This window comes from Rhinolophus ferrumequinum, assembly GCF_004115265.2.
Source record: "Rhinolophus ferrumequinum isolate MPI-CBG mRhiFer1 chromosome 13 unlocalized genomic scaffold, mRhiFer1_v1.p Super_scaffold_3, whole genome shotgun sequence".
In the NCBI taxonomy this organism is placed as follows: domain Eukaryota; kingdom Metazoa; phylum Chordata; class Mammalia; order Chiroptera; family Rhinolophidae; genus Rhinolophus; species Rhinolophus ferrumequinum.
This window is the reverse complement of record NW_022680356.1, coordinates 1,534,376-1,560,759: the sequence shown is the minus strand read 5'-3', so window position 1 is coordinate 1,560,759 and position 26,384 is coordinate 1,534,376. Positions and strand designations below refer to the sequence as shown.

Genomic DNA, 26,384 nt, shown 5'->3' with positions numbered 1-26,384 from the left:
GTGGGGAAAAGCAAAACCACCCATCCAAGTTGATGACAATGTCAGGAACATGACTACTGAACAAACACACTGTGAATAACCATCATCTGCCTGGGTGAGAAACGTAAGCATCATTCTAGACGCTTCCTTCCTTCATACCCCCATTACCCGGCCTTCTGTCCCAGGGGCTTCCTTGAGCCAAGTCCAGAATCCTGCCAGCAACCTGTGAATGTCCCCATCCTGCCGGCAAAGCACCCAGGCCGAGTGCGAGGCCACACCTGGGCTGCCTCACGGCTCCAGGCTCTCAGCCAGTCGCTTCCACTGTCGCAGTCCCACGTCCCCAGCCCAGTCAGCCTGCCCGCCCCACTGCCACTGCTTGGACCTTGTCTCACCTGGACAGCTGCCGCTGTCCAACAGTGTTCCCTGTAGAGGCCCCTTGGGTACAAGCCAGGCTGCAGCCTCACCCTCAGCGGGACACCCCGGGCCCTCGTAGCCTTCTGGGACCTCCACTCTACCTGGGCTGGGTCAGCTGGGTCAGCCCGCTGGCTCTGCCTGAAAGCCCTCACCGTCCTCTTGGTCTGACAGTCTCCTCGTCTCAGACTCTCCCCTTAGGCAGCTTGGGCTTCTGGCTGGGTTCCCCTGATTCTCCTCAGATGCCATCTGGAACCTGCAGTTTCTCCGGTCAGTGTGGTGGGTGTGAAGGACTTCCTTGGCATGTCTGTGCCCCCTGTTCCCAGAGGGAAACGGACTTGTAATGGTGACATGTGGCACATGACAGGTAACGGGGTGGGGGAGTATGGAGCCAGAATCCTGGAACTGGAATCACACCCACTGGCTGTGTGACCTTGGGTAAACCATTTAACCTCTGTGCCTCAGATGCCCCATCCAAATGGTATACACCACATGCAGTGGTCATGAGGACTGAAGGAGAAGTGATACTCTCCCAGCAGCCCCGGGCACTCAGTGTCACCGAAAGGCTTCTCCCCTTCGTGCCCTGGCGTCTGCCTCCTAGAGGCTCTTGTTGACCACGTGTTGGCTGAAGAAAGTCCTGGAAGCTGAGCACCCTGCAGGCGTCACATCTCCCAAGTTGCCATCTGTACAGCCTGGCACTGCGACTGTCCCCATGTCAACAGTGAGGGATGAGAGGGACCCAGTAGGAGCCCCCGCACCTGCCTGCAGCGCCCCAGCTCTTAGGGTGGCCTCAGCCGGGGGAGATGGAGACAGAACAAAGGGCTTTGACTCAAGGAGTGGGGGAAATCACTGTAAATCTGTTTTTCCAAACTGTGTTATTGTCAGTGCGCTGGGCGGATGCCCACATGTGCGGGGACATTCGGCCGGGCAGGGGCGCTTTGTCCCCTGAAAGGCCCCATTGTGACCCCGAGCCGGCACGAGTGATCCCCAGAACAACAGGCTCTGTGTGGCCCCGGAGGCTGTGGGCTCAGCCCACGGCTGGCAGTGCCCGCTGTGCTGTCCTGAAGGTCAGCGTGGGGAGGCTGTGGGCTCTGACAGTGGTGCTCTTTACAGTCTGTTCTAGAATGTCGCGGAGGCTCGGCTCCCGGAAGCTGTGTCCTCTCCAGCAGAAGGGCAGATCCAGCGGGGACCGACGTGAGCGGAGCAGGGGTCAGGGGTCTGTCCCAGAGGACGGAACACAGATGAAGCCCCTCCAAGGCCACGCTGCCCTGTGCAGGGAAGGCCCCCAGGAGGTGCCTCCAGAGCCCCCATGAAGCAAGGGGGGCACGGCCACTGAGGCCACAAGCAAGAGCCTCTACCACGCCTGGCTGGACTTGATCCACAGCTGCCTTCAGCGGCCAGCCCTCCTGTGATGACCGCGGTTTGTTCTGCTCGCGGGCTTTGGTGCTTGGCATGTTGCAGACATCAGCTTCTGTTTATTCACCTTCTTTACCAAGCATCAGCTGGGCTGGCTGGGCCTTTGGCCTTGGAAGGGGCTGCAAAGTGGAACTTGGCAGCTGCCCGAGCTGGCATTGTCACGACTGCAGCTCAGAGCAGCCAGTTCCTTTCAGTAAGACCTGGACCCAGCACGTGGCCTCCTGCAGACCCTGCGAGTGGACGGGGGCTGTCCCAAAGGCCCAGTTTCATCCCCCTCTGAAGGCCCATGCAGCCCCTGGGAGGATGACAGGATGCTACAGATATGTAAGGTGCCTACCCAGGGCCTGGCCCAAGGTGAGAGCTCCAAAGATGGCAGCAGGATGGATCACCCCGGTGCAGATGTGGGTCCCTTGGGCGGTCGTGCGGTGTTGGTGCAACCTGTCTTTGTCCAAGTCAGAGCCGAGCAGGAATGCTCCCCCTGTCCTTGGGGTGGCATCAGGTATGCCGCAAAGGAGGTTCTCTCCTGCCCAAGACCTAGAGACGGGGAGAAGAGGCATGGTGGCCACAAGAAGCTTTGGGGGCAGACACCACCCCACACCTTGAGGGACCAGTGGTCCCAGCACACAGTAGGTCCTCAATCAATGCTCATTCTTTGTATTTGGACCTGCAAACCCTTCCATTACAGCTGGACCGCAGACAGCTGAGCAATGAGGTGCAGGGAGAGTGGGGGTGGGGAAGGAAGAGTGGTCTGGGGGGAACAAGCAAGGCCAGGAGAGGGATCCCCTTAACATTTGATGCGAATCAGATGCAAATCAAATGCCACATGAAACTGCGCATTGTAAAACTGACTCGGGATGGGATGGGAGGAAAGAGAAAGTCTTGTGGGAGAAGCCCCCCCCCCCCCCCCGACCCCACCCCCAGCAAAGCCTCCTGGCTAGTAAGGGTTCTACAGCTGGACCCATTTGCAACTGAAAAAGAGAAAACAGAGAAAAACCTTGAGAAGCCCTTGAGAAGTCTGCTAAGCCTCCTGCTTCTCTTTTCTGATGGGGTCAAGAGTGAGGCTCCACTAGCATCAGGTGCCGAGGTGCCCCTCTCTGGCAGTTTTGTTCAACAAAGGAGACTTCCTTCAAACATTTGGTTGCAAGTTCTGTTAAACACGGGACAAACTCCCTCTCACATCTTCATTTGCACTTGAATTGTTCAGGATAAAGCCCCTGTCAAACCGTGGGCTTCTAATTTACTCTGGAGTTCACTCACATTTTGTGTTTGAGGGGCTTTCTAGGAGTGCCCCTTTCCTGGTGCCATTGCCCTGGGATAACGAAGGACAACCGGCAGATAGCATGGAGACCCAGTGCCAGCACGCGGTCCCCAAGTTGGAAGGAGGGTCAAATGTCTACTAGTCGCACCTCTGCCTGACGCTTCAATCTCTGCCCTGAGTGGCCCGAGCAAGGGGTCACCCAGTCCCTGTGCCGCTGGGCCCTGACCGGAGTCTGAGGTGCTGGGGCTGCCGTCCCAGCTCTGGCACATCACGAACTTCTTCGGGTCACAGGACGAAGGAGCGTTTGCTGATGGTAGCCAGGCTTTCAGGAGTCCTAACTGAGTACCCTCCTTCCTAAGTGTACCTGTCCTTTCAACCCAGACAACTTATACCCGAAATGTGGGTCTCGCCACTTGTCACCGCACTTCCTTTCTCTCTGTAGTCCAGTCCCTGCTCTCTCCTAAGGGGTGGCCTGAGGAAATTCTAAAAGCAGTTTACTAGCCACATCCCGGATTGGCACAGAAGTCAGACCACGCGGCACGGGGCATTTCTGATCAGCTGCACAGAGAGTGAGAAGAAACTTCTGTACCTTGTTTTCTTTGCCTTATTGCCTCTAATTAATGAGCACAGACCCCTTTGTCTTGTAGGAAAAAGAAGGGGACCCTCACACTGGTGCTTGGCGAGTTGCCAGGGAGGATGAAGCCATCCTGGCTGGGCCCCTCCCTGGCAGCTGGGGACAGTGGGATGGTCAGCGCAGGAGATGGCAGTGCAGTGGCCGGCACACACTGCTGGCACCTGAACTGCCATTTCATGCAGCCTGTAGAGAGTCAGTCTGAGCCAAGGATTCCTCAGAAAGCAAGATGACATGATTGCACGCCTGACACGGGGGAATTGAAAACGACGCAAAAACACCCACAAAGGAATTGAACATAAAGGCACTTTATGAAGTGTTTCAAAGATTTATCATTTTCCACCATGGACATCTGCAAATATTATATTTGTTGGGTGGGTGTTACTTTCCATGAAGACTTAGAAACACACCACGACATGGGTGCTCAGAGAGCCCATGGAAAATTCCAGTGGAGAGTTCTGGAGACCCACCCAGGGGTCAGCAGAGGGTCTTTGTTCCATGGTGTCTCAGGTCACAGCCCCCACTTCCCACCCCCACCACTCCCCCACAACAGGAAATTACCCAGGAAAGACAGGCCTTTGGAGGTTAAAGGTGGCTGGTTCCCAACCCTGACTGAAGGTCTACAGGAGAGTAAACATCACCCACAAGAAACAGAGTGTTGGGTTTTTTTGTTTGTTTTTTTTTTTTGGTTGGTTTTCTTTTTCCACCGTAGCGAGCATGTCTGCATTCTAAAACGTTATGCTGGAAGGCGGGCTGATAGGTTAACACCATCTGGGTTCTCAGCTACGGCTCTTCCGTGGCTTTATGAAGACTTCCATCGGATTAAAGAAAAGACTGCATGGACCACGTACAGCAGAGTGGCTACGTAGGAAAACACCTGCAACCAAGACAGATGACCGTGAGTGGGTGGGCAGGGGGGGCGGGCCGTTCCAATGGCGCTCAGGACACAGACCTGCCGCGTGCGGCCACCACCGCTTCCCACTGCTCACGGAGCCCAGATGTGGCCCCAGAGCTCCCGGTGACCTGATGATCCACTGGGCTTGGTGTGCAGGGTCAGCCATCAGCCATGTCACATGATCATGTGGGTGCCACCCGACTGGAAGGGGGACCTCAGAGGCAGGAGAGTACCAGGCTCTGCCTGTGGAGAACCCTGCCCCCCACCGGCTGGGACCCCAGCAGCCTCCGCACGTGGGTTTGCTAGGCTGGTGAAGGTCTGGATGCTGCCTGGACCTCTTCAGGCCCCATCAGAATTGTATTCTACGATTCTTGACGCCACAGGAAGTAAGGGACTGTGACACGGACGAGGGATTTTGAGCTTTTGCAAAAAAGGGGGGCTTACTGAGAGAGCCACTTTGGCACTGGGAACGGAGGTCCAGGTAATGTGGCAAAGGGCCACTTGGCGGCTGTCAGTGGCCCTGCCGGCGGTGTTCATCGGGCACCATCTGTTCCTATCAGCCCACTCCAGTGGCTGCCTCCCCAAAGGCCTGCCTGCCCCCTCGTCAACTGTCTGCACCTGGCTTTGTGACCCCGGACGCAGGGTCAAGAGTTTCCCGGTCAGGCACAGCACTCCCGGTGGTCACGCTTCCCTGACTTTGGAAAATGCCCGTAAACAGTGGTGACACCGTGCTGCTCTGTCCCCACCTCCACACATGGGCGAGCCCTTCAGCCTCGTTGGCCAGAGGCGATGAGCGAGCTGAGTTACTTAATAACAAATGTAAGACAACTCATCCAGGGACTCTTAAGTGCCGTGCCTGAAACCAGCAGTCACGTCTGAGTAAGCAGCACCCCAAAACACCTCCCCCAGCAGCAGAGAGCAGGTCACCGTCTGGGCAATTCCAAACCCAGTGAGAACTCTCTGCAGAAGCACCTTGGAAGTCCCCACAGGAAACAGGGACTTGTTTTCCAAGTGAGGCCAAGAAATGACACACTGGGGACAGACACTGACAGGCAAGGACATTAAGGGACATTCTTAAGCTTTCAGAAACCTCTCTCCCTAAGCAGCTGCTTTTAGTGCTCCCCACAGACCCAGAAACCTCCAGATGTCTGCAGAAATTTCCATCTACCTGCGGTCAAGTCCAGCAGGCCCGGAGTCCCACAGGCCAGGGGCCTCCTCCGAAGGGCAGCTTGGGGTTGGGTGGGGGCTGGGGCTGAATCCTGAGTAATTGTGACTCCTGCCTTGTGCATTGGTGCCATTGATACTTGGCATAGAAAGGCATGACTTTACACGGAACTAGGCTCGTGTTTCACGTGGTGGTTTCAGCCCAGGGCGTCTGCCTGCGGAGGACAGCTTGGTCTTGGTTCTGGCACTGCTAACTTTGCCTGGGCACACTCATGGCATGCAGCTCAACTAACGAAAATGTGGGGCACGCAGCAATGAGAATGGACACCATACATGTCACCCAACCATGTGGGTCGCCTCACAGGCCTGAGGTTGAGAGAAAGGAGCTGGGCATGAAAGAACCCCATTTACAGCGAGTTCAAAAGCAGGCGGATTGAACCCAGCAGCCAGAAGTCAGGGCAGGGGCTGTCCTTGGTGTGGGGTGCACAGGGATGGGGCAGGAGAAGAAAGGGGCCCTGGGAGCTGTTCTTTCTGCTCTGTTTCGTGGTCGGGATGCTGGTTACACAGCGGAAATGCATCAAGCTGTGCGCTTGCCCACTTCTCTAGGTGTTTGTTGCATTCAGTAAAAAAGTAAAAATGTCAGAACACGGTAGGGGCCAGTGGGTCTCAACCGGAGGCCTGTCCAGCGGGCAGGGGCGTGAATGTCCCCATCTGGGCGGTTCCGTCAGGTCACGGGCCACATCCTGGCTCCAATCTCAGCTGTCGTCTGCAGCGCTTTTACGGAAATGGTTGCCACATGCCCTGCTGATGTCTGCCTGGAGAAACGGCTTCTGGGTTGGGGTGCGGGAGATATCAGGCTCTTGAGGACAGCGGGAGATGACCAGTGTCATTAGAAGGGTGACCAGCCTCCCGAGGAAAAGGACAGTGACCAAAGTGCTGCCTGGCTGTGCTGCTGTCGACGAACCAGCCATCTGGGGAGCTGGGCCAGCATGGGAGCCATTTCTCACTGTGGGACAGTGAGGGGTGCGAGGGACCGTGAGGTGGCCGTGTTTATGGGACGGGGAGCTTGAGGGGAGTGTGTGGCTTCCCCAGGGCGGGGACAGTCCCAGAGGAGCAGCGGGCAAGGCTTTGAACAACAGACCCCTTGCTCTGGGAGCAGGAGCAGCACCCTTGCCAAAGCTCTTGCCAGAGCCTAACGTGGCCATTCCTGCGGGTTTCCTTGTTGGCAGCTGGAGCTGGCTATCATCACATTTGCATAATCCATAGTTGACCACTAGACATCTGATGAGTGCTATTTCTGAACCGTTGTCTTACATTTTAAATGATCCCCACAGTTCAAAACTCATTGACACCATGAGTAAGTACGTGGGACCCTGGGAAAAGTGTTATGAAACAATCTGTTCTCGGCTCCCTGCCATTCTCATCCTTTCCACTAAAAGGACCTCACTATCTGTCCACTGATGGTCTGGCTCTGCCATCAGACAGTGTCCCTGTTAGAGCTCAGAGACCTGCCTCCCAAATCACACGCAGTGGGCATCCCTACTTGTCCTGCTGATGGGCTGAGGGAGTGCAAGCTCTTGTCCCACCCACTGCTCACTGGAAGGACTCAGAGGAAGTTGCTTACTATGTCCGTGGTCCTCCAGGGAACCAGACAGGAAGTGCACCCATTTCACAGATGAGCAAGCCAAGGCTCAGGGGACCTACCTGCACAAGGGATGTGACTCTGGCCCCTCCTCCTCCCACAGGGGCGCAGCTGTCAGGCAGGACAGAACCTCACATCACAAAGGCCTTTGAAGCAGCAAACACCCACAGCAGAGGGCGTCTGGATCTGCTGGGCCTGGAAGGACCGCCCCACAGCCCCAGTCCCAAAGCCAGGGCCTGGCGACATACTGGCCACTCAGTTTTGCCCCCTTGGTGTCAGTGCTCCCGGTGCCTGACTGTGCTTCCACGGCAGACCGGCCGCTCAGTGACAGCCTAGAGACCCGAGTGCTGGGCACCAAGACTCCCCAGTGCCTGTGGTCTCGGAGCTGTCCACGCTCTCGGTGCACTGGCTGTCCATCCGTGGAACAGGTGCCATAACTGCCTACGTCCTAGGGCTGCTGGGACTGTGAAACGAGATTGTTCCTGGAGACTCAGCCCTCATGTCCCCTGACACAGCCGCCCTCCACACAGCCCCCTGGGCACGGACGCCTGGGCAGCACAGCCCTGACGATGCCTGGGGGTCTTGGGCACATTGCTGCCCTTCTTCGGGGCTTTGCTTCTTCAGAAGCCAGGGGAAGGTTTACCTCATTCAAACCTTAGTGAGCTAAGAAAATGGGGAGTGGGAAGGTGCCGGGCAGCCTTCGGCCAGACCGGTCAGGGAGGCGGGAGCCCTGAGCACGCGGGTGGGTGGGACTCACCACGGCGGAGATGTTCTCGTGGTACTGCTTGTAGGTGAAGCCGTTGTGCATCTGGATGGTGGCCAGGGCTTCCAGGACTGAGGCGCTCAGGTAAAACAGGGCGGCGGTACAGTGGTAGGCGGCGTCCTGCAGGGTCAGAAGGGGCGTGGGGGATGGGCCCCGACGTGTGGACAGGGTGGCTGTGGTCCAGCAGGGCTCAGGTCCCCTGTCCCCCCACCTGCCCATCACCACAGCCGCCAGCCCCCTCCCACAGGCTGTCTAACCAGCACTGCCCAGTGCATTTTTCTCTCCATGGATCTGAGAAAGGTCACACGTGGTCACAGTCCTGGTTTGGATGTGGCCTCACTGGCCAGTGCAGAGCGATAGAGGCCCAGGCCATTTCCACTGTTGTTTCATTGTTCGCTTTTTTAGGGGGAGGGCGCCCAGGTATGTTTAAAAGCAAACAAAGAGTTTTGAGAAGCTGTAATTTGGAAGCGATTTTAAAGTCTCAGTAAGAGGCCTTTTGAGAGAGAGGCCCAGCCATACGCACCCGCCCCCTTCCAGGTAATGGGTCCCAAGGCAGAATTTATACAGACTGGACACCATAGGTTATTCCTCTCCCCTCTCCTACTGCCTCTCTGGTGACCCTGCTTTAGCAGGTGTGACTGGGAGCTGGGCAGTAAGCATCTCATACTGGACAAAAGACAGCCCCCAGGACCGGATGGAGACCAGCCCTCCTGGGGGGGTGGCAGGGGCCAGTGGGCACCTGGCAGGGCAGGGCGGGGCTGGGCTGCTGGTTATCTGTGCAGAAGGCAGTCACACAGGAGAAAGCAGAGCAGGCAGAGACCACAGCCACCTCCTCCTGCTGTTACCTGGCCACCTGGGCAGCTCAGAGCTGAAGGCCTGGCCAGCTCGGCCTTGGAATGTCTCCAGGGCAGCCTCCCACAGGATGGGGTCCAACACCGCTCACCCCCAGACATGAGGAGCTGGCACTCACCAGGGTGACCCAGGAAGCCTCCCCGCCGTGGGCGCCGATTATGTACAGGCTGAGCAGGACAGTGGTGGCCACGAAGCAGAACACAGACACGAACATCACCCAGCCCTGGATGAGGGGCATGGGCACCAGTGCCGAGGCGACCAGGATCCACACCAGGCCCCCAAAGACCTGCGGGGGCGGGGGGGGGGGGAGGCGCTGGGACTGGGCAGACAGAGGCCGGCTGGGCTGGGCAGGGACCGGGAGGACAGGGGCGGGCGGGCGGGCAGTTTCCGGATCCAGCCCAATCTGCCCAGTCCCCTGCTTGCTTGCCTTTTTCTTTGAAAAAAATATACAGTTACAATTTTTTTATTTAACAAATGCTTAGATCACATTTACTCGTATTTGCCAGGCAGTGTCCTAAGCGCTTTAAAAATATGAACTCAGTTAATCCTCACAACCTTATGAGCAAGGTACTGACCCAAATGGGGAAACTGAGGCACAGGAAGTTAGGTGACTCATAACCCCAAGAAATGACTTACGTCATTCATCCAGTGTCGTCATTAGAAGCGTTGTCCTTTATTCTGAGGTTATAGGCTTCCTACTATTTTGATGTTCAAGTATCCTTTTTTTATGAAATGGTAAGGACCAGCAAAATAAATTAGGTACACTACGTCATTACCATTTTTTTTTTGAAATTTGGTCCCTGAAATTCCCATGTCTAGGAGGTGCTCTGACAACTGGAGTCCGGGCTGGAGTGGAGGGGAGTCCAGATCAGCCCAGTGTCCCCAGGTGGCCTAGGACGGGCATGAAAGAAGCAGGCACCCCCCCTTGATGTCCACAGGGACAGTGAGACCCCTGTTTTCAAGGAGGCCTTGTGGTCAGTAATGCCCCTCAGTGCCACTGGCCATGGACAAGAGCGCACAGACACACACTGGGATTCTCTGAGCATCGTGCCCTCGCGCTCTCACCCTGCATCCCAGTGACAGCTGCTCAGCCCCACGCACCGCCCCATTCAGACAAGGACTGGCTCGGAGCAAGACGTGGGTACACGTGGCTTTGTAGTCAGTGGCTCCAAGCCACTGTGGTAGCTTGGCACGCAGGACTGCATGGCACCATTGTCCTGAGTATCTGGGCCCCTCATTCATTGAAGTCCCTGCCCACCTGCTGGGTAAGGACACTGTCCTCACAGGTGCTCTCTGAGCCTCTCAGCTGAGAGAATGACGTTGGGTGGAAAATCAGTGCAGTGAGGAATCGGGACTTACGGAAACCAAGCTGGGCCTAATGAATCAGACATGGGTGTCTGTGCCCAGAAAGCTTTCTTACCAGTGAACCTGAGGCTGCCTGAGAGCACGTGACAGAGCCAGGAGGACGCAGTGCACACCTTACAACACACCTTACAACAACTGGAGCAAAATCACTTAATACAAGTCCTCACACAGCCACAGAATCAGCTGTGTGTGCAGATTTCACCCGGGATGTGGACTGGGGAGGCACCAGAGTGCCACATGGAGAAGAGGGACAGTCATATGCTGGGCCGGTGGGCAGACAAGGGCCGGGACACTCCTCCCCTAAGCGTTTTCTACCTGGGCACGGGGTGACCTTCCCAGGGGGACCAGTCTAAGGGACAGGCTTTAGAGAGCCCTGCACTTGTCCTTTGCAGCACTGAGCACAAAATGGGAGTATTTGTTAGTGACAAAATGGCACTTTCCCTGACCAGGTGATGGACTTCCTCATGGCTAAGCCCGGGGGTGGGACACCTGTCCAGAGTGCATCAGTCTCGGAGTTAGCTAACTAGCCTCAGGGTCCTGTGGTGACCTAGAGCCGTGTGTGACCCAATCCCAAAGGAACAGCTTGCAATGCCCGTGGAGGGGAACGCACTCATGATGGAACCCGTGTGGGCCCCAGGGGCCGGCAGTGCTTGTGGCCCGTGGACAATGGCATTGAGGAACATTGCGTGCCACATTGGGAGGACGACTCTCTGTTTCACTGTCTGGTTTTTCTGACTAAGGCAAGGAGCTGAGCTCAGGTGTCTGGGGCTCCCCTGGAGCATGGGCCCCAAGGGAGGGCGGGCAGAGGGAAGATGGATAATGAGACTTTTTATTTTCAAGACAGTTGTTCTGGAAAAAAAGTAACTGTAAAATACATATGAGGTCAATGAATGTAAAATACAGGTGGTCCCTGGCAGTGACAACATCTGAGGAGGTGGCTGTCACATCCTGCAAGCCAGTTAACTTGGCCTCTTTCAGCCCCACTCTTCCCCACGTGGCTGGGTAAGGGGTCAAAGGCCAGACACAGGAGGTCACAGTGAAGTCACCATCTTGAATGTTTGCCATGGATTCCTGAACGTGCACTCGCTGAACATGGCCAGAGGTTTGGCACCCAGCTCCCGGCACCCAGGGGCAGAGGGAAGCTTTGAGGTTAATCCAGACTCCTGCTTCAGGTGTGTGCTTTTACCTATCTGACCAAGACTACGCTCCCGCTCCCTAGAATATACCTCCTCCCTCTCCCTCCCTCTCTCTCTCTCCCTCGCCCCTCTCTCTCCGTCCCTCCCTCCCCCCACCACTCCCCCTCCCTTCCTCCTCCTCTCTCTCCCTCACTCTGCCCCACCTCTTTCTCATGCAGATTCTTGCAGTCTGTGGTGAGAACTGGTGTCCAGAGGAGCAAGCCCCGCTGTGTTCAATTCCAGCCCCTGCCTCTCCCCACCTCAGAGCTCCGGACGCCAGCCCCCCTGTGGGTGTAACCCACCTTTCAAAGGTTCTTTAGAAAATTATACTTCCAGATGCGTGTTCTATCTACAGCAGTAGGTTTCACCGTAAGATGCTGGGGAGAAATTCTGTTTTTAAACGGCTCTAATAAGACATCATTCACGTGGCAGCCAGTTCATCCACTTCCAGTGCACTATTCGGTGGGTTTTGCTTATTCACAGAGCTGAGCAAACATCACCCCAAGTCCATGTAGACGGTTTCTATCACCTCAGAAGAAGCCCTGGAGCCTTCAGCGGTCTCTCCCCTGCACACCCTCCCTTAAGCCCCCACTCACCGACTTTCTACCCCTGTAGACGTTCCTGTCCTCAGCTTCCGCACAAGTGGCACCCTATAATATGTGCACCTCTGTGACTGGCTCCTTTCATGCAGCATAATGTCTTTCAAGGTGAGAAATTTTCTCTCAAGGGCACTTTTACAAAATGCCTCTACCATCACAGCACATCCCACGGCCCATTCTGACCCCCCACCTGGAGGCACTGAGTGAACGTGTCTCATCTCTCTGGGGCCTCCTAGGTGGGAAGAGAAGGGGAACCATGGTTCCCAGGGAAGTTTGTATAGGCAAGATATCTCAGACTCCATCTATCCCAGGAACATTTTAAGTTACACATCACGTGATGAAGGGAATGTCCGCAGCGCAAGCAATGATTAAAACCCGGAGCTTTGCTCCCAGGAGACGGGCAGTGGGTCTGCCCAGGAGATGCCCAGGGGAGAAAGGCAGGGAGGCTGCTGCGGGAGGAAACTCCACGCGCCCCTGAAGTGGAAGCCACACAGCCTGGGGGACAGGAAGGTAAGGGCCCTGGACACAGACGCCACTGTCATGAGAATCGCATTGCAGATCTGTGTCAGAAGCTGTAACCGCCACGAGGGCTCTGCTCCCGCACTTGAGACTCCCGCAGCGCCGCACCACAGGGCATTTGCACGTGAGCCCTGAGCAGGGGCACCACAGCCCCCTTGGTGGAGGCTATAGGAGTGATCCAGCCTCCTTGCCGCTTCCTAAGTCACAATTTGCAGCTGTCTCCCCACGTTGCCATGGGTGCAAACTGGCTGAAACTAAGGATGTGAGTGGGAAGCTTCTGGGTGCAGTAGCACCCTACAGCTGGGGTGAGACACGCTCAGTCAGGAGGCCTGCAGCCCAGTGGAGACAAATGCAGTTACACTGGCAGATGCTCGCGAGCCCCGAGTGGGCTGGGGCAGGGCCCCAATAAGTCCTGCAGGAGAAGTGGACTTAGCTGGGTAGCCTGGCCAAAGGGCCAAGAAGGCCAAGAAGTAGTTTTTTGGCGGGGAAGAAAGAGGAGTCACTGAAGCACCAGTGAGGAGGCTGGGGAGCTGTGCACGGAGTAGGGGGCAAGGACGGCAGGACATGGGGCTCGAAGGAGGGTGAGCCTCGAGACAGAACCGACCGCTGGGCCGGCGTGAAGCCTCCCAGGCCGCTCAGTGCAGAGCTGGGATTTGGCGTGAATCGTGCGACCAAGCCACTCTCCACCCACCAGGGCCCAGAGAGCAAACAGAGCCGCAGGGCCGCGCCCACAACCAACAGATAAGGCATCCTGGGCAGGGAGCAGTCGCTCTGTCCCAGCCGCAGGACCCCACTGGCCAAATATTTGTCAAGAGCAAGGGGGTAGGTGAGGGTTCAAGCATTTCCCTTTGTAAAGAACACTCTAAGTGCCTCCCAGCATCCAGGAGGCACATATTCAGAGGTCATCACCTTGAAATCGTTACTGTCACAGCTGGCGGTCTGGTCCCAGTTTCTGCTCATCTGTCAACGGGCCGGACTTCCCACCAGCCCTGCCTGCATCCAGCTCACCATCCGCCATGACAGAGATGGTCTTAGACAAAGGTCTTTAAGTCCCCTGCGTGGAACTCTCTTTCTGGGCCCCAGGTCCCCTAGCTTTAAAAGTGGGGTGGACCCTGGGCTAACACTCTGTTGTTCTCAGCCCTCACTCTGCGCTAGAATCGCCGAGATACCTTGAAAAAAACACCAATGTCCAGGGTCTGACGTGACAGAGGAGAAGTAGTTACAGAACAAGAAATGAACATCCAAGCTCTTGTCAAAGGCCTTAGAAGGTGTTTGAACGGGTTCCTTGGCACACAGCTCATGGTAACCCCTGTCTCCAGTGCCTGTCCCATTGTCTGGTGACACCAGCAAGGACGCCATTCCAGTTCTTGCCTGGGTTCTGGCTGCACCGTTCCCTCTCCTCTCCTCTCCTCTCTTTAAGCCTCAGTCCCTGTCTTACCTTGAGTGTGAGCTCATCCTCCAGTGGCCTCACCGGGACACAGCCTCGGTGTCTGTAAACAGGGGCTGAGCTGGTGGTCTGGGCCCCTACCTTCCCCAGCGTTTCAGGACTGGAAACCCATCTTTAATTCAGACCCATCTGAGTGCTGAGTAGTGGTTCTCCCAGAACCAAAGATAATGTACAAAATGAGACAATAGAATTCCCAAAGACTTAAGAGTTTACCTCTGTGGTCTACCGAATCAAACGATTTTTGTGGAAGCAATTTCTTCGGGAGATCATCTTGTGGGGAGCTGTCGTGTAAACTCAGAGAAGGTTCTCTTTCCCTTTCTGCATTAATCTGCAGTGGGCAGGCGAGGATGGTGCCGGGTCACTTTAGAGAAGACCTTGAATCCCAGCTCCACCACTCACCAGCTGGGTGGCCTGTTGTCCCTGGGCAAGTTACTTAGCCTCTCTGTTCCCTATGTGACCAATAATGGTAATGACAGCACCCACCCGTGCAGCTGGGGTGAAATGAGTGTATACCTGCAGACACCTGTCACACTGTGAGCTGTCACAACTGTCCTGTGATTGGGCAAAGCCTCACCTGTGATCACGTGAGAATCCCAGGAGGTCTAGGATCTCCACGTGCACAATTATCCACTCCAAACCTTGTTGGGACCCAGGATTTAAAAATAACTTCAAAAGCATCAAAAGGAGAAAAACCTATGATCTCCCAGAAATCGAAAGTGGAGAACAATGTGTCTGCCTCTGCGGAAAAAACACGAAGGACATGAAAGTATGAGAAGCCTTCCTTCAAACAATGAGCCTTGGTTACAAAGGGGGAATGGAATCTCACGCACATTCCTGAGATTCGCAGGGTAGTGCCCTTGCTCGTGCTGGGCTGACCGGCTCGGAGTCCACAATCACCCACTGTCTCTGCTACAGGCCCCGGACAGCTGAGCTCAGTGCACAGGCATTGCTCAGATTCTCTGGATATTTTTCTGGGGCTCCACTGTACTCTGTCAGGGTCTCCACTAGCAGATGCTCTTCCAGTAATGTGTCAAGACGTGAACCAAAGAGGACTCCCCACACGGGGCTTTCCGCAGACACACCTGGTGGTGTGGCCCCTACAGCTCTGAGGGCCTGGAGGCCATGTGCAGGGAAGTGTGTGCCCTGAGCTCCTGAGAAGTAAAGGAAATGCTGCAGACCCTGGGCTGTGTACCCAGCACTAAGCCATCCTGCCGCTTGGGTCAGGTCTGCCCAGGAAGGAAAAGAAAGGATGGCCACAACAGGGGAGACTCCTCCCCAAGCCTGTGAGCACTCTCTGGGGGCCACCAGAAACAGCAGCCCACTCTGTGATGCTGGAACTGTCTACACTCACTGGACTGTCTAGCATTCAGGGGCGACTGCAATGCCGGAGGCCATAAGGCGATTTGTCCAGAATAGGATGTTAGCACTAGGTGGTAGGAGGCCGCACAGAGGGAGTCCGAGGGGAAAAACCCAAGACCCCCAAACCCTGAAGCCTTCCCCAGGGTCCCTTGGCTCTTCCCTTCAGAAAACCGGTCTGAGAGGGAGGCTGGGGACTCGCCTGCTCTGAGGGAGGCAAACGGCAGGAAACAGACACAAAGGGGCTCATGCCACCTGTCTGGTTCTTACATGAGCGTCACCTCCCTCCTGTGGAAAAACTCAGCTCCCAGAAAGTCCAAGGAGATGCTTTCTTCACTTGGTCACCACCCTGTCACTCATGCATTTAAGACAGTGACCAGGAGCACGGTCAGCCCTGAGGGCAGCTGCACCCAGGCAACAGGCCTTATCCAAAGACACACTACTGAATAGAGCCCTGTCCCCTCTCTTGCCACCAGGCCCAGTGGAGTAGCTCAGGGTCCAAGGGCAGTGTCAGGTCCTGGTGAAGGTATCTGGGCCCCAGTGCGGGTTACCAGCTAAACTCCCATGTCCAGGACAGGGACAGAGCTCGGCAATTTGTACAGAATGCCTTATTCTGACTCATGGGGAGGTGTCTGAGGGGACCCCCGCCCCCTCTGGCAGCTGACAACGCAGCTTATTGGGAGTCTGACCATGGATGCTCTCCCAAGGCTCACAGTGGGGTGGTGCTGAGGTCCCCCACTCGGTTTACCTGTACTAGTTACTTTGTCCTCCTGGCCACATGATCAGCAGGCTCCTTCCTCTCAGGGGGTCCATCATGCCATCATCCCTCCCAAGCCAGGCTTAGATGGTGTCCCGTCATCTAATCTGAAGGCAAGACCAAGACTTAGGGGTCCTGGAGTCTGTGTGTGAAGTTTGGGGATTGAAAGAGATGGAGGCTGAGTTCACGTACATAGTTGATGTGAATAGGGCGAGTGTGGCCTGGGAAAGGCCCCTGCGCAGTCCTGTACCCCACTTCCCTCAGGTGGCCGGGAAGCCTTCTGCCCCGTCACACCCAACACAACTCTGCATCACGGCCCCGGCCATGGGCATGATGGCTGACATGACCTCCCTTTCCAGGCAGAGGACAGTCACTGAATGAATGAGAAGGCCTCTCAGACCCAAAAAAGAGGGGCTTGCCTCAGGCATGTCCTTCGTAGGATGGAAAATTTCCCAACCACGCCCATACCCACTGGCTTTGCCCAGCAGGAGAAACAGAAACAGGAGGTTCTGTGGAAAATGCAGGTAAGCTGCCTGTGAAAGACAGAATCCAGGGACACGATAGACGACACGGGAGTACTTCAGTGCAAAAACAACTCCAAAAATCCACAAAGGCAGTAATCAAATCTAATGGGAGTCACAGAGTCGGTGGGCAATGAGGGCACACACAGAACAAGTGTGTCCCTGCAAACTGCCCCTACAGGGCCAGCACTTCTCTCAAGGGTCCCGTGGGATCTCCTGGGTATCAGTGGGGATTGTCAGTTTCACCTTCAGTCTGCCCTTGGGGTCTAGGACTCATCCTGTGACTCAGAAACACTAGCCAGGTGGGAGACCAGATGCTGGCCCCTGTCCTACCAGAACACGCTGACCACAAAAGCTGCACAGGTGCATAGTCGGTGCTGGGACGTGGACAAACTCACTGTCCAGGCAGGTGGCAGACCACAGCAGGGGCCAGCAGGACGGGTGCTGAGATCCAGTAAGGGGGTGTTCTCAGAGTGGGCTTCCAGGTGGAAGGTGGAGGTGTTGGGGGAGCCCAGGCCTGAAGGGTAGAGGACTGAGCCCCACCATACTACACGCACCAAAGGAGCACCCTGAATGGAGACCAGCGAGGAGGGCGGGGCTGGTTCTGGAAAGGGTCCTTAGACACAGAGCTGGGGGTTCCGTCCCTAGAAGGCCCCCCAATCCAACTGCCTGGCTTAGCAGCAAGCAGCACAGGGCAGGATGGAGGCTGGGGAAGTAGACCGATGCCCTTCCAGACGGTGATGCGCTGACACAGAGGGTGACAAACCATTTTTGAAAGGTCTAAACCCAGGCTCACGGGGAATTGGTTCCCTCGCCTTTGGGCAGATACAGCAATTTTCGTCACACTCAGAATTCACAAAGCTCTCCCCACCTGTCCTGGCACCAGGCTGGCAGGAGAGAGGCTCAGGAAGTCCCCCGCGCCCCAGACAGAGGCAGGATACGGCTGCCATGTTCCAGGGCATCTCCGAGCCGAGGAGCCCTGGGAGAACCCCACAGAGAGTGGGGTCTGCAGTACTTGGTGACCCTGGGGACAAGTCAAATGTGCCTTCCACAGCCCCGCACACTTCCAAACCTCACTCACCCCCTGCCTTGCGCGCCCTGCCGAGCAGGGCATCCAAGGCAAAAGGGGGTGCGGGATGAGCCTCACAGTCCCCTTTCAGCGGGGACCAGCCAGCTGGTCTCAGAGCCGCTGTTTGCGTTATTGGTGAATTGCTAATAATTGCCCCTAACAGCTACTGAGCAGTGACCAAGTGCATCCTGTGCTGTAAGAGCTTCACATCTGACACTCGCCTGTTCCTCACAGAGATCCTGGTGGTAGGTGCTACCATGTCCCCATTTTGAAGATGCAGAGCCCACAGCTCTGAGGGCCCAGGTCAGGCCTCCGCGTCTGCGGCAGTTCCCCAAGGCGACCCACAGGCGGGCTGCCTGAAGTCCCGCGTAAGGACAGGAAGGTGGAGCGAGAGTGGATGAGCCCAGAGCCCCCCAGCCGTCACCGTCACCGTGCCCATGCCACTGCCTGCCCAGGTCTGGGAGAGGAGGCTGCAGAGTCACTACAGGGAGAGGGGCCTGCCGCCGCCCCTCCCCTGCTCAATAGGCTCAGTTCTTTCCGACAAAGAATTGCAAGATCTGTTTAAGGACAAAAGACCAGAACTCTGCAGGACATCTCCCCCTCTGCGGTCCTCAGGTCCTCACCTCTGAGTGCATCAACGCGACCTGTGACACCACCTGCACCCCACTAACAGGTGTGGGGGTGCAGCTTCATCTCTTGTCCTTCCCCAGTAGCTCTTTTCCTAGAGCCCCACCCCCAAGCCTGTACCCTTGGCCCCCTCAGGTCCTCCTTCACAGGTGGACCCAGCAGTTTCTGGTGTCCTCCCCGCCCTCCTGCCTCTCCCCTCCCACCCAACTGCATTCTGCTAGGATGGGACTCTGGCATGGAATTTCAGGTCAGCTGGCCCTGGGCCTTCCTCTTCCCACTGCCCTGCATACCAGTGTGCGATGGCTGGTGGCAAGGCTTTTCTTTTAGTCCCTACATGTTTTTCTCAGGCCCTATGGCCTTGGTGTATTAACGTGGTTCAACACAGGGGTTGCTTTGCCCCAAGGCAGGCAGAACACGAGCTATGAATGAGATGAGAGCGGTACAGAGCCTGCAGCTAAGGCTGGCAGAGATCCATGCCCACGCCACCCTGGTGCCAGCAGGAGCTACCAGGAACCAAGCCCTTCATTCCACCAAAACATGGAAGGCAGGTGGGGCCCGTAATATGGACAAAGCCAGGACCTGCCAGCAGTCGGCCTACAGGTCCCCATGGCTTTCGTGCTTCAGGGACCAGGGCTGCCTCTCACCCACTGTGCTCACAACCATCAGCACTGAACAGAACGCCAGCTGGGGGATCTTATTGTCACCTGCCCCTGGTGGCCTTTGGTCCAAATCACTATGTCCGGGAACTGATACTTGATAGAGAGGGAGAAAGCCGCCACCAGGCTTGTGGGTGGGGAGCCGGGTTCTGAGCTAAATGCCCGTGTCAGCCCCCAACTCCATCTGGGCCTGGTCTGCACGGGGTGGCCTCAGGTGACCCAGGCCCCACCCCCCACCATTCCTAAGGGTTCAGAACCCGCCTGGCCGGCAGCTCAGTGCGCTGGCCCAGTCTGCAGGGCACGGTGGGCGCAGGTGCAAATGGTCAGCCCTTGTCCCTGGCTTGAGCCACCCAGGCAGCGGCATCTGGAATCCCTTTACTGTCTCTGGAAAGCACTCTGAGACAGAGGGTGCCTTGGACCTCCCCTGGCCAGCTGAAGAGCACCTCTTTCCACGGCAGCTTCGTTGATGCCATGTGCACCCACCCCCGAGCCCAGCCCCACCATTACACTTAGCAGTTTGCAGAGAACAGCTCAAAGTCACCGATCAAAGCAGGCCTCTGGCTCTTGACAAACCGGAAAAGTCACTTCTCAACCGAGAACAACCCCCTGAGACCTCTACCTAGAATTCTTCCCTCCCTTTGAGAGAAGGAAAGGAGAAACCTGGGCAGTGCCCTCCCCGCTTCTAAACAGGACCGAGAGGGCAAGGACAAGGCCAGGAGCCTGTGGACACAGCCAGGGAAGGCCACGCTCAGCCACCGTCCTGCACTGGCCAGCAGTGCCAGCCCCCACACTCTGGTGACTGTAGACGGGGTCCCTGGCTGGCGCAGCACGAAACTTCCCCGGGAGCAGACAGGGTGCCTTTCACTGAGCACTGTCCCCCAATAAAAACATCAGAGAGGGCAGGCTGGCGACCCATGACCTGCCCTGGCCCTAGTGCCTCAGGAAATACAGGAACCTGGATGTGACTTGCTGTCACTGCAGGAAGTGCCACCCTGCAGACCCTGTTACCCGAGAAGCTGCCTCTCCTCTCTGAGCCTCAGTTTCCTCTCTGCTCTGCAAAATTGGGGTTCTATGACTCTACATCTCTCCTCTCCCAGATGCTGCCTTCTCCACGTAGCCAGAATGTGGACCACCTGCCAGAAAACGGCTGTATCATCCTGCCCCACCCGACCCCCCCAGTGCCCAATCCTGGCAGGTGAAAATCTAGGGCAGGTCACAGGACTTGTCTGGTCACTCTCAAGTAATAAAAGGTCCCCAGTCACTTTGGGTCACAGAAACGGTCTCACTTGAGTAACTACTATGCCCAGTTCACTGTAACCAATTCCAGGTGCCCCCCCACCCCCATCGCCGCCCCAGCACGACGCCTTTCCCCATGCAGGGAGAGGTGCTGGCATCCCCTAAGACATGTTCTCTTAACCCCGTCCTTGGGATATGAGTGGCTTCACCTCTCTTATAGTCTGGGGGTGGGGGGAGAGGGGGTCCTGGCACTGTGTGAGGTTTCCTCTTGGGGTTCTGGCCAGAGCTGAGACGAAAAGCATCCTGTGTCAGTATCCTGTTCTGTGAATGGAGGCCAACTATCATGAAGGCCTTGAATTAGAAGGAGGAGGAGGAGGAGGAAGAGGAAACAGACTGTGACTTCAAAAGTAAAAGTCCCCCATAGAAAGGGGACCAGGACAGGCCAGAAGCAGAGCCCGGGTTGAGCTGCTGGGGGAGGGGAGACATTGAATGTTCCACCAGGCCCATGGGGTGCACCTATGCCCCCACTGCCTGCGACAGCAGCACGGCCTGTGTGAGTCTGGGGGTGCTCACTTCCGGTCAGAGGTCAGCTTTGGGGAGGGGTGCTGGGCCCTGGGGAGGCTGCTATGCCCCACCCGAGCCACCTCCCTTTCCTTCCCCGCCTTGGGAGGAGGGTGAGCCCCGCCCTGGTGACTCCTGGAGGCTGGGATTTGACACCTGCGCCTCCCAGGCTACCGGGAGGTCAGGCATGGGACAGTCAAGTGTGAGTGATCAGCCCGACGCTCGCTGGACGAGATTTAAAACATAGTGAAGCATTTCATACCCCTCAGATGAGCAGAAAATTACAAAATCTGACACTAGCAAGTGTGGCAAGAACGAGGAACAATGGTGACTTTCATAGGCTGCTGGTGAGAGCCGGGAAGGTCCAGATTTAGCCTGAAGCTGATACAATTTGGGGACCTTCTTTATAAAAGAAGACAAAGTGGGGTAGGGGCTGGGAACAGGCTGAGCAAGTGGGGCTCCTGAGCTTAATTAAGCGACAGTCGGCCTCCCCGCATCTCTGCTCCCGAGGTGTGCACCTCGGGATAACGCAGTGTGAGCGTGTACAAACTTGTAGGACGATACTGTTTTCATAAAGTGTGCAAACATAAAGCAGGGCTGATTGTAGTTCACCATGGCCTAGGGGTCATCCTGAGGACACAAGGAGGACAGTAGTAATGGAATATCCAGGGGGCCTCGCGGCCATCTGAAAAGCTCTATTTCCTTAACACTACAAGTAATAAGGAGAAATATTAAGATTGACAAAGTTGAGTAATAATTACCTGGGTGCCTATTAAGTTATTTTATATACTTTTCCGTGATACTTGAAATATTCAAAAAAATTTAATTGAAGTAAAGTTCAAACAGCACAAAACTAACCATTTTAAACTGATTCAATGGCATTTAATACACCCACAGTGTTGTGTAATCACCATCTCTATCTAGTTCTCAAACATTTTTATCACCCTCAAAGAAAACCTGTCCCCATTAAGCAATTGCTCCCTGTTTTTTCTCCTCGCAGGCCCTTGCAACCACCAGTTTCTGTTCTGTCTCTATGGATTTACCAACTCTATTTTATATAAATGGAATCGGACCATAGGTGCCTTTTCGGCCTGGCTTCCTTGCTTTAGCATAGAGTTTTCAAGGTTTATTGACTTTGTAGTATGTGTTAGCACTTGATCCCTTTCGATGGCTGAAAAATATGCCATTGAGTGGATAGGTCACAATTTGTTCATTCGCTGACAGATATCTGGGCTGTTTCCACCTGTTGGAGATGGTGAGCCATATGTCCTTGTACCTGGGCAGGTCCCTGCTTTCAGTGCTTTGGGTTATAAACCTAGGTGTGGAATTGCTGGATCACACGGCAGTTTTTTTGAGGGACCAGCAAACTGTTTTCTACCGCAGGGGAACCATTTTACATCCCCTCCTTGAATGTGTGAGGGTTCCAACTTCACATACTGGCCAGCACTGGTTATTTTCCCTTTTTTTTTTTCCTTTTAAATAATAGTCATTCTGATTTCGTGTGAAGTGGCCCCTCACTGTGGTTTTGATGTCATTTTACTAATGACTGATGGTGTTGACCGTCTTATCATATGCTTGTTGGCCATTTGTATGTCTCCTTCGGAGAAGTGTCTGTTCAAATCCTTTGCCCATTTTTTAATTGGGCTGTTTATCTTTCTGTTGTTGAGTTGTAATAGTCCATAATTAAAAAGAACTCTCAGGGTGGCAGCACCTCCTCGGCCCTTTAACCCTCCCCACATGTCAAGACTCAAGATGCAGACAGCTTTGTATTTATAATCCGTGCAGAAGGAATCTTATAGGACTGTGTGTGCTTTCTTCTCTGTTCCCCGAGAACCCCTGTGAGCCCACCCCCAATCCAGAGAGTTAGAGAAAGGCATACAGGGCTCTCAGGAAATGGGGGTGGGTGGGGAGCAGGGGCTGAGGTGGAGGAGAAGAAATCTTCTAAGACAGCTGAGAGGGAAGTGTCCCAGCAAGGGAAAATAATTTCTTCTGGGAGCCCCCACCGCCACAGGTCACACACCATCCTGGAGGAGTAAATTTCCATTAATTCCTGGCCGATTACACTTTCTACATCGTGTTTTTGCCTTTCACTAGGTGGGGTGGCGTGGGGTCCTCCTGTCGCCTCCTCTGAATATTGCCCTGTCTGGCTGGAATGTTCCTACCCTCAGGGGCATCCCTTACCCTAAGCTGTGATACCAGCAGACAGCAGTCCCCTCTGTGAAGCCGGGCCCTGACACCTGCCACCACCTGCTGACACCGGAGCCGCTCTCATGAAGGCAAGAGTGGGAGGGCCACCAGGACCCTTCGCATGGAACCCACCTAACACACTCTCTCATGATTCTTGTTCTGATGCTGCCCAAGCAGCTACACAGGCTGAGTGAGCCGTGCATTAGGGCCACTGAAGAGACGCTAGGAAGACCTTCTGTTGCTTAAAAATGTCTCTGCTCCATCACACCTCACCCTTAGCCAGTAAACCCTGCCTTTGTGAAAGCAGTACAGTAGCCTCGGAAGGAAGTGTGCAGTCCTCCTTCCCAGACCCTGGGCACAGCACTCGATTTCAGAAATCCAGCCTCGGGCAAGCACAGGCTGAGTGCTGCATAGAACCATGGAATGAGACATGAGGGGAAAGAATGTTCCAGTGGGTGCGAGAGCCCCTCCCCTCTCCGGGTGGGGGTGTCCCTATCTATAAATGGGGGGCTGGGCTTAGCGGTGTCCAGGGCTTCTCCTAGATGTCACTTCCTTGATTCTGGCTCGCCCCAGGGTTTGAAGTCCCTCTGGATACACCCAGCTTTGGGCTCAACTCAGCTCTCACAAGTTCAGAGATCCGGTGGCACCAGACAACCTGGGCCCCCTTTTGCCGCCCCCCAAACCCTCCATGGATGACAGAACCTGCTCCCTTTGGTGGTCACCCTCCCGCCTCCATCAGTCAGACAGGAAGAAGCCGGGGTCCCGTTTTTAAAGTCAGGTTTGACCATTTTCTTTTCCAACCAACTCTCCAGGCAGCCCTCTCTGTGGTGGGGGTGCAGGAAAGGAGAATCCAGGGTCAACGCTCTTCACCCACAGAATAAACACAACACACTACTTCCCAGGTTAAAGCTGGTAGCCCCTGGGGAGGCCTTACCATCCGGCAGCCACCGGGGAGCTCAGCGCTCCAGGGCAAGGAGCGACCCACCGCAGGTGTGGGGGCCCTGAGGGCTGCTCAAGGTCAGCCCAGACTGGAAGGCTCTGCCAGCCTCTCCCCCCACCCCCACAGGGCAGGATGACTGTGGTGGAGCAAACCACCCGGCCTGTTTTATTATTTCCAGATCAAAGTTGTCTTAAATACAGTCACTCGCCAGAAACTTTCAAAGGCCAGAGGAGAATGATCCGGCTTCAGCTCCTCCCACCACACCAGACCAAATCTCCAAACCCCGGCGGGTGCTGCTCAGATTTCTTCTGCTGATTTTAAAACCCGAAATCCTAACCCTGGAGAAAGCTGGGCACCTCTCGGCGGGCGTCGCTCTCCTAGCAGAGCTTCCTCCGTGCCGCCCATGCCCAGCGGGTGGGGGACGCAGCTTCGGAACGCGCGCAACCAAGGGACCTGGCCCGCTTCGCACATCTGCCCCAGGCTGAGCGTTTGCTTCCCCCTAAGTCCTGGCGACTGTGTCCCCCACTGTCGTTAGTCTAGAAGGGGCCAAGCGACTGGAGAGGTGGACGGGTCGGGGGAGACCCTCAACACCCTGGCCCGGCTCCCCGGATGCTCCCGGGACACGCGCAGCTTGCAGCTCTGGTGCGCACTGCCCACCCGCCCCTCTCCGCGCGGGCGCACCCGCCACTCACAAACTCGAGAACGAAGAGCAGGTCGGGGAAGGTGGTGAAGACCGCGAAGCCGCTGGGCAAGGAGCTGCCCCCTGACGCCGCTGCGGGGGCCATGCCTGCGGGCTGCGTTGACTTGGGTCGCGACGCGCTGCTCCGGCTCCGCGATGACCGCTCGCTGGCTCAGTGGAGCCCAGTGGCCGGGCGTCCCCGCGCGCGGGTTAAGAGTAGGGGCGCCGGGCCCAGGAGGGAGGAGCCCCGGCCGTCGCCTGCCCCGCCCGCCCTCCCGCCGGGCGCGCCCCAGGGGACCTGGCAGAAGGGCGCGCTGCGGGCCTGCGGAGGGAGGGCGGGGACCTCTTCGCAGGTCATCACCATCCCTGAGGAATGACAACCATCAATAAGTAAGCCCCTCAAATTCCCCAGCATGGCGCACCCCGAGTCACCGAGTCACCGTTGCTTCAACTGTTCTAAGTGATGTCCCTTCACCTTTCCGCAGGTGCGTTTATATTAGCGACCTCCGCGTCCAGGCTCAGGTGGACCAGCTCCTACTCCTGCCCCCTGGGGGTCTGCAGAGCAAGTGCTGAGACCAGCTCTGACCACCTACCCCTTCTCCCTGCCTGTGGGGGACCATCGCCCATGGGCCCCTCCACTGTGAGCTGGAGCTGAGAGTCTGTCCCTCTGAGGGAAGGAGGTCGCTCTCAGTTGTCCCAGCACTATAGGAGGTGCTGGGACAGATCTGCATTGAGCCCAAGGGACAGGGGGAGCTCTTAGAGCAGATTTGTCCCCTCCACTCAGAGGGGGCAGCGGGAGCCTCTGTGATGGCAGGACTCTCCCGGACCCCCCCACCCCGTGTCTTTAGACTGGATTAACTGAGGGGCTTTTTTTTTTTTTTTTTTTTTTACCCCTTGGCCACAAATTCTTTATTCTTGTTTTGACTTTATTTTTAAATAAGTATCACACTGGAGTCATCACCTGTTTATTTTAATTTAGGCACTGTTACCAGGGCATGTCCCCAGATCACACTCCCCGGGCCTTCTGTGGCTTCACCTACAACCCTCCCCTCTCCCCACTGGCACTCTCATCCTTTCCCCTTTACACAGCTCTTTCCTTCCCAGTCCTTCCAGAAAGAAGCAAATCCTTTGCTGTGAGCTGTGTGTTCTGACCACTTTGGAGAGAGACCAGGCATGTGAGATGAGAAAATCTCTGTATGCCTCTGTGAGCTTCCTAGGGGCTGCTAGCCTTAGTGGCTGGAGGCCCGGGGGCCATTGTGCCAAGGCTTGTTGCCCCCTGCCAGGCCCCCAGGGCAGGACCTCTCTGACTGGATGAGCCTTCATGGGCACATGGCCTTGAGAGTGAGGGGCCTCCCCCCAGGTCCCCACCCAGCCAGGCATCTTACACGGTGTCAGTTGGGCCTGCTGGCCCTGGGAAGACATCTTCCTCCTGAGGGAACTTTAGTGGGACAAGCCTCCAAGCAAGGCCACAGGAAGTGAGACAACCTTTGGAAGCAAATCCAGCTCCTTGGCAATTTCTCTATTGGTATTCACTAATTAAAAAACATAAAGGTCATATGAATTCTTAATAATTTCTTTGCCTGGCCTTGAGGGTTTTTTCAGTTTGTTTTTTTGCTAACTATTTCTAACTTTTATTGCTAAGTCCTTCAAGCGTGGGCCTTGGGGAAAGTCTGCCTGCT

The 26,384-nt window shown here is 55.9% G+C and overlaps 1 protein-coding gene across 1 annotated transcript; it reads right to left on the bottom strand.

Moving 5' to 3' along the window:
* Positions 1–4,358: 4,358 nt before the first annotated feature.
* On the bottom strand, positions 4,359–24,914 carry MAL (mal, T cell differentiation protein). Its single transcript, XM_033100944.1, has 4 exons — positions 24,719–24,914; positions 9,130–9,297; positions 8,154–8,279; positions 4,359–4,572 (listed from the first exon to the last, which is right to left on the bottom strand). Exons 1-4 carry the CDS (start codon positions 24,809–24,811, stop codon positions 4,498–4,500), a joined length of 462 nt encoding a protein of 153 aa, XP_032956835.1. The 5' UTR covers positions 24,812–24,914; the 3' UTR covers positions 4,359–4,497.
* Positions 24,915–26,384: the final 1,470 nt, after the last annotated feature.

Bases quoted from the DNA above. Each gene is read 5' to 3' on its own strand.
- MAL (XM_033100944.1), bottom strand. From the start codon at position 24,811: ATGGCCCCCGCAGCGGCGTCAGGGGGCAGCTCCTTGCCCAGCGGCTTC. The intron at 9,298-24,718 runs GTGAGTGGCGGG...CCGCCCCCGCAG, and splicing joins TGCTCTTCGTTCTCGAGTTT to GTCTTTGGGGGCCTGGTGTG. The intron at 4,573-8,153 runs GTGAGTCCCACC...TCTTGGTTGCAG, and splicing joins ACGAGAACATCTCCGCCGTG to GTGTTTTCCTACGTAGCCAC.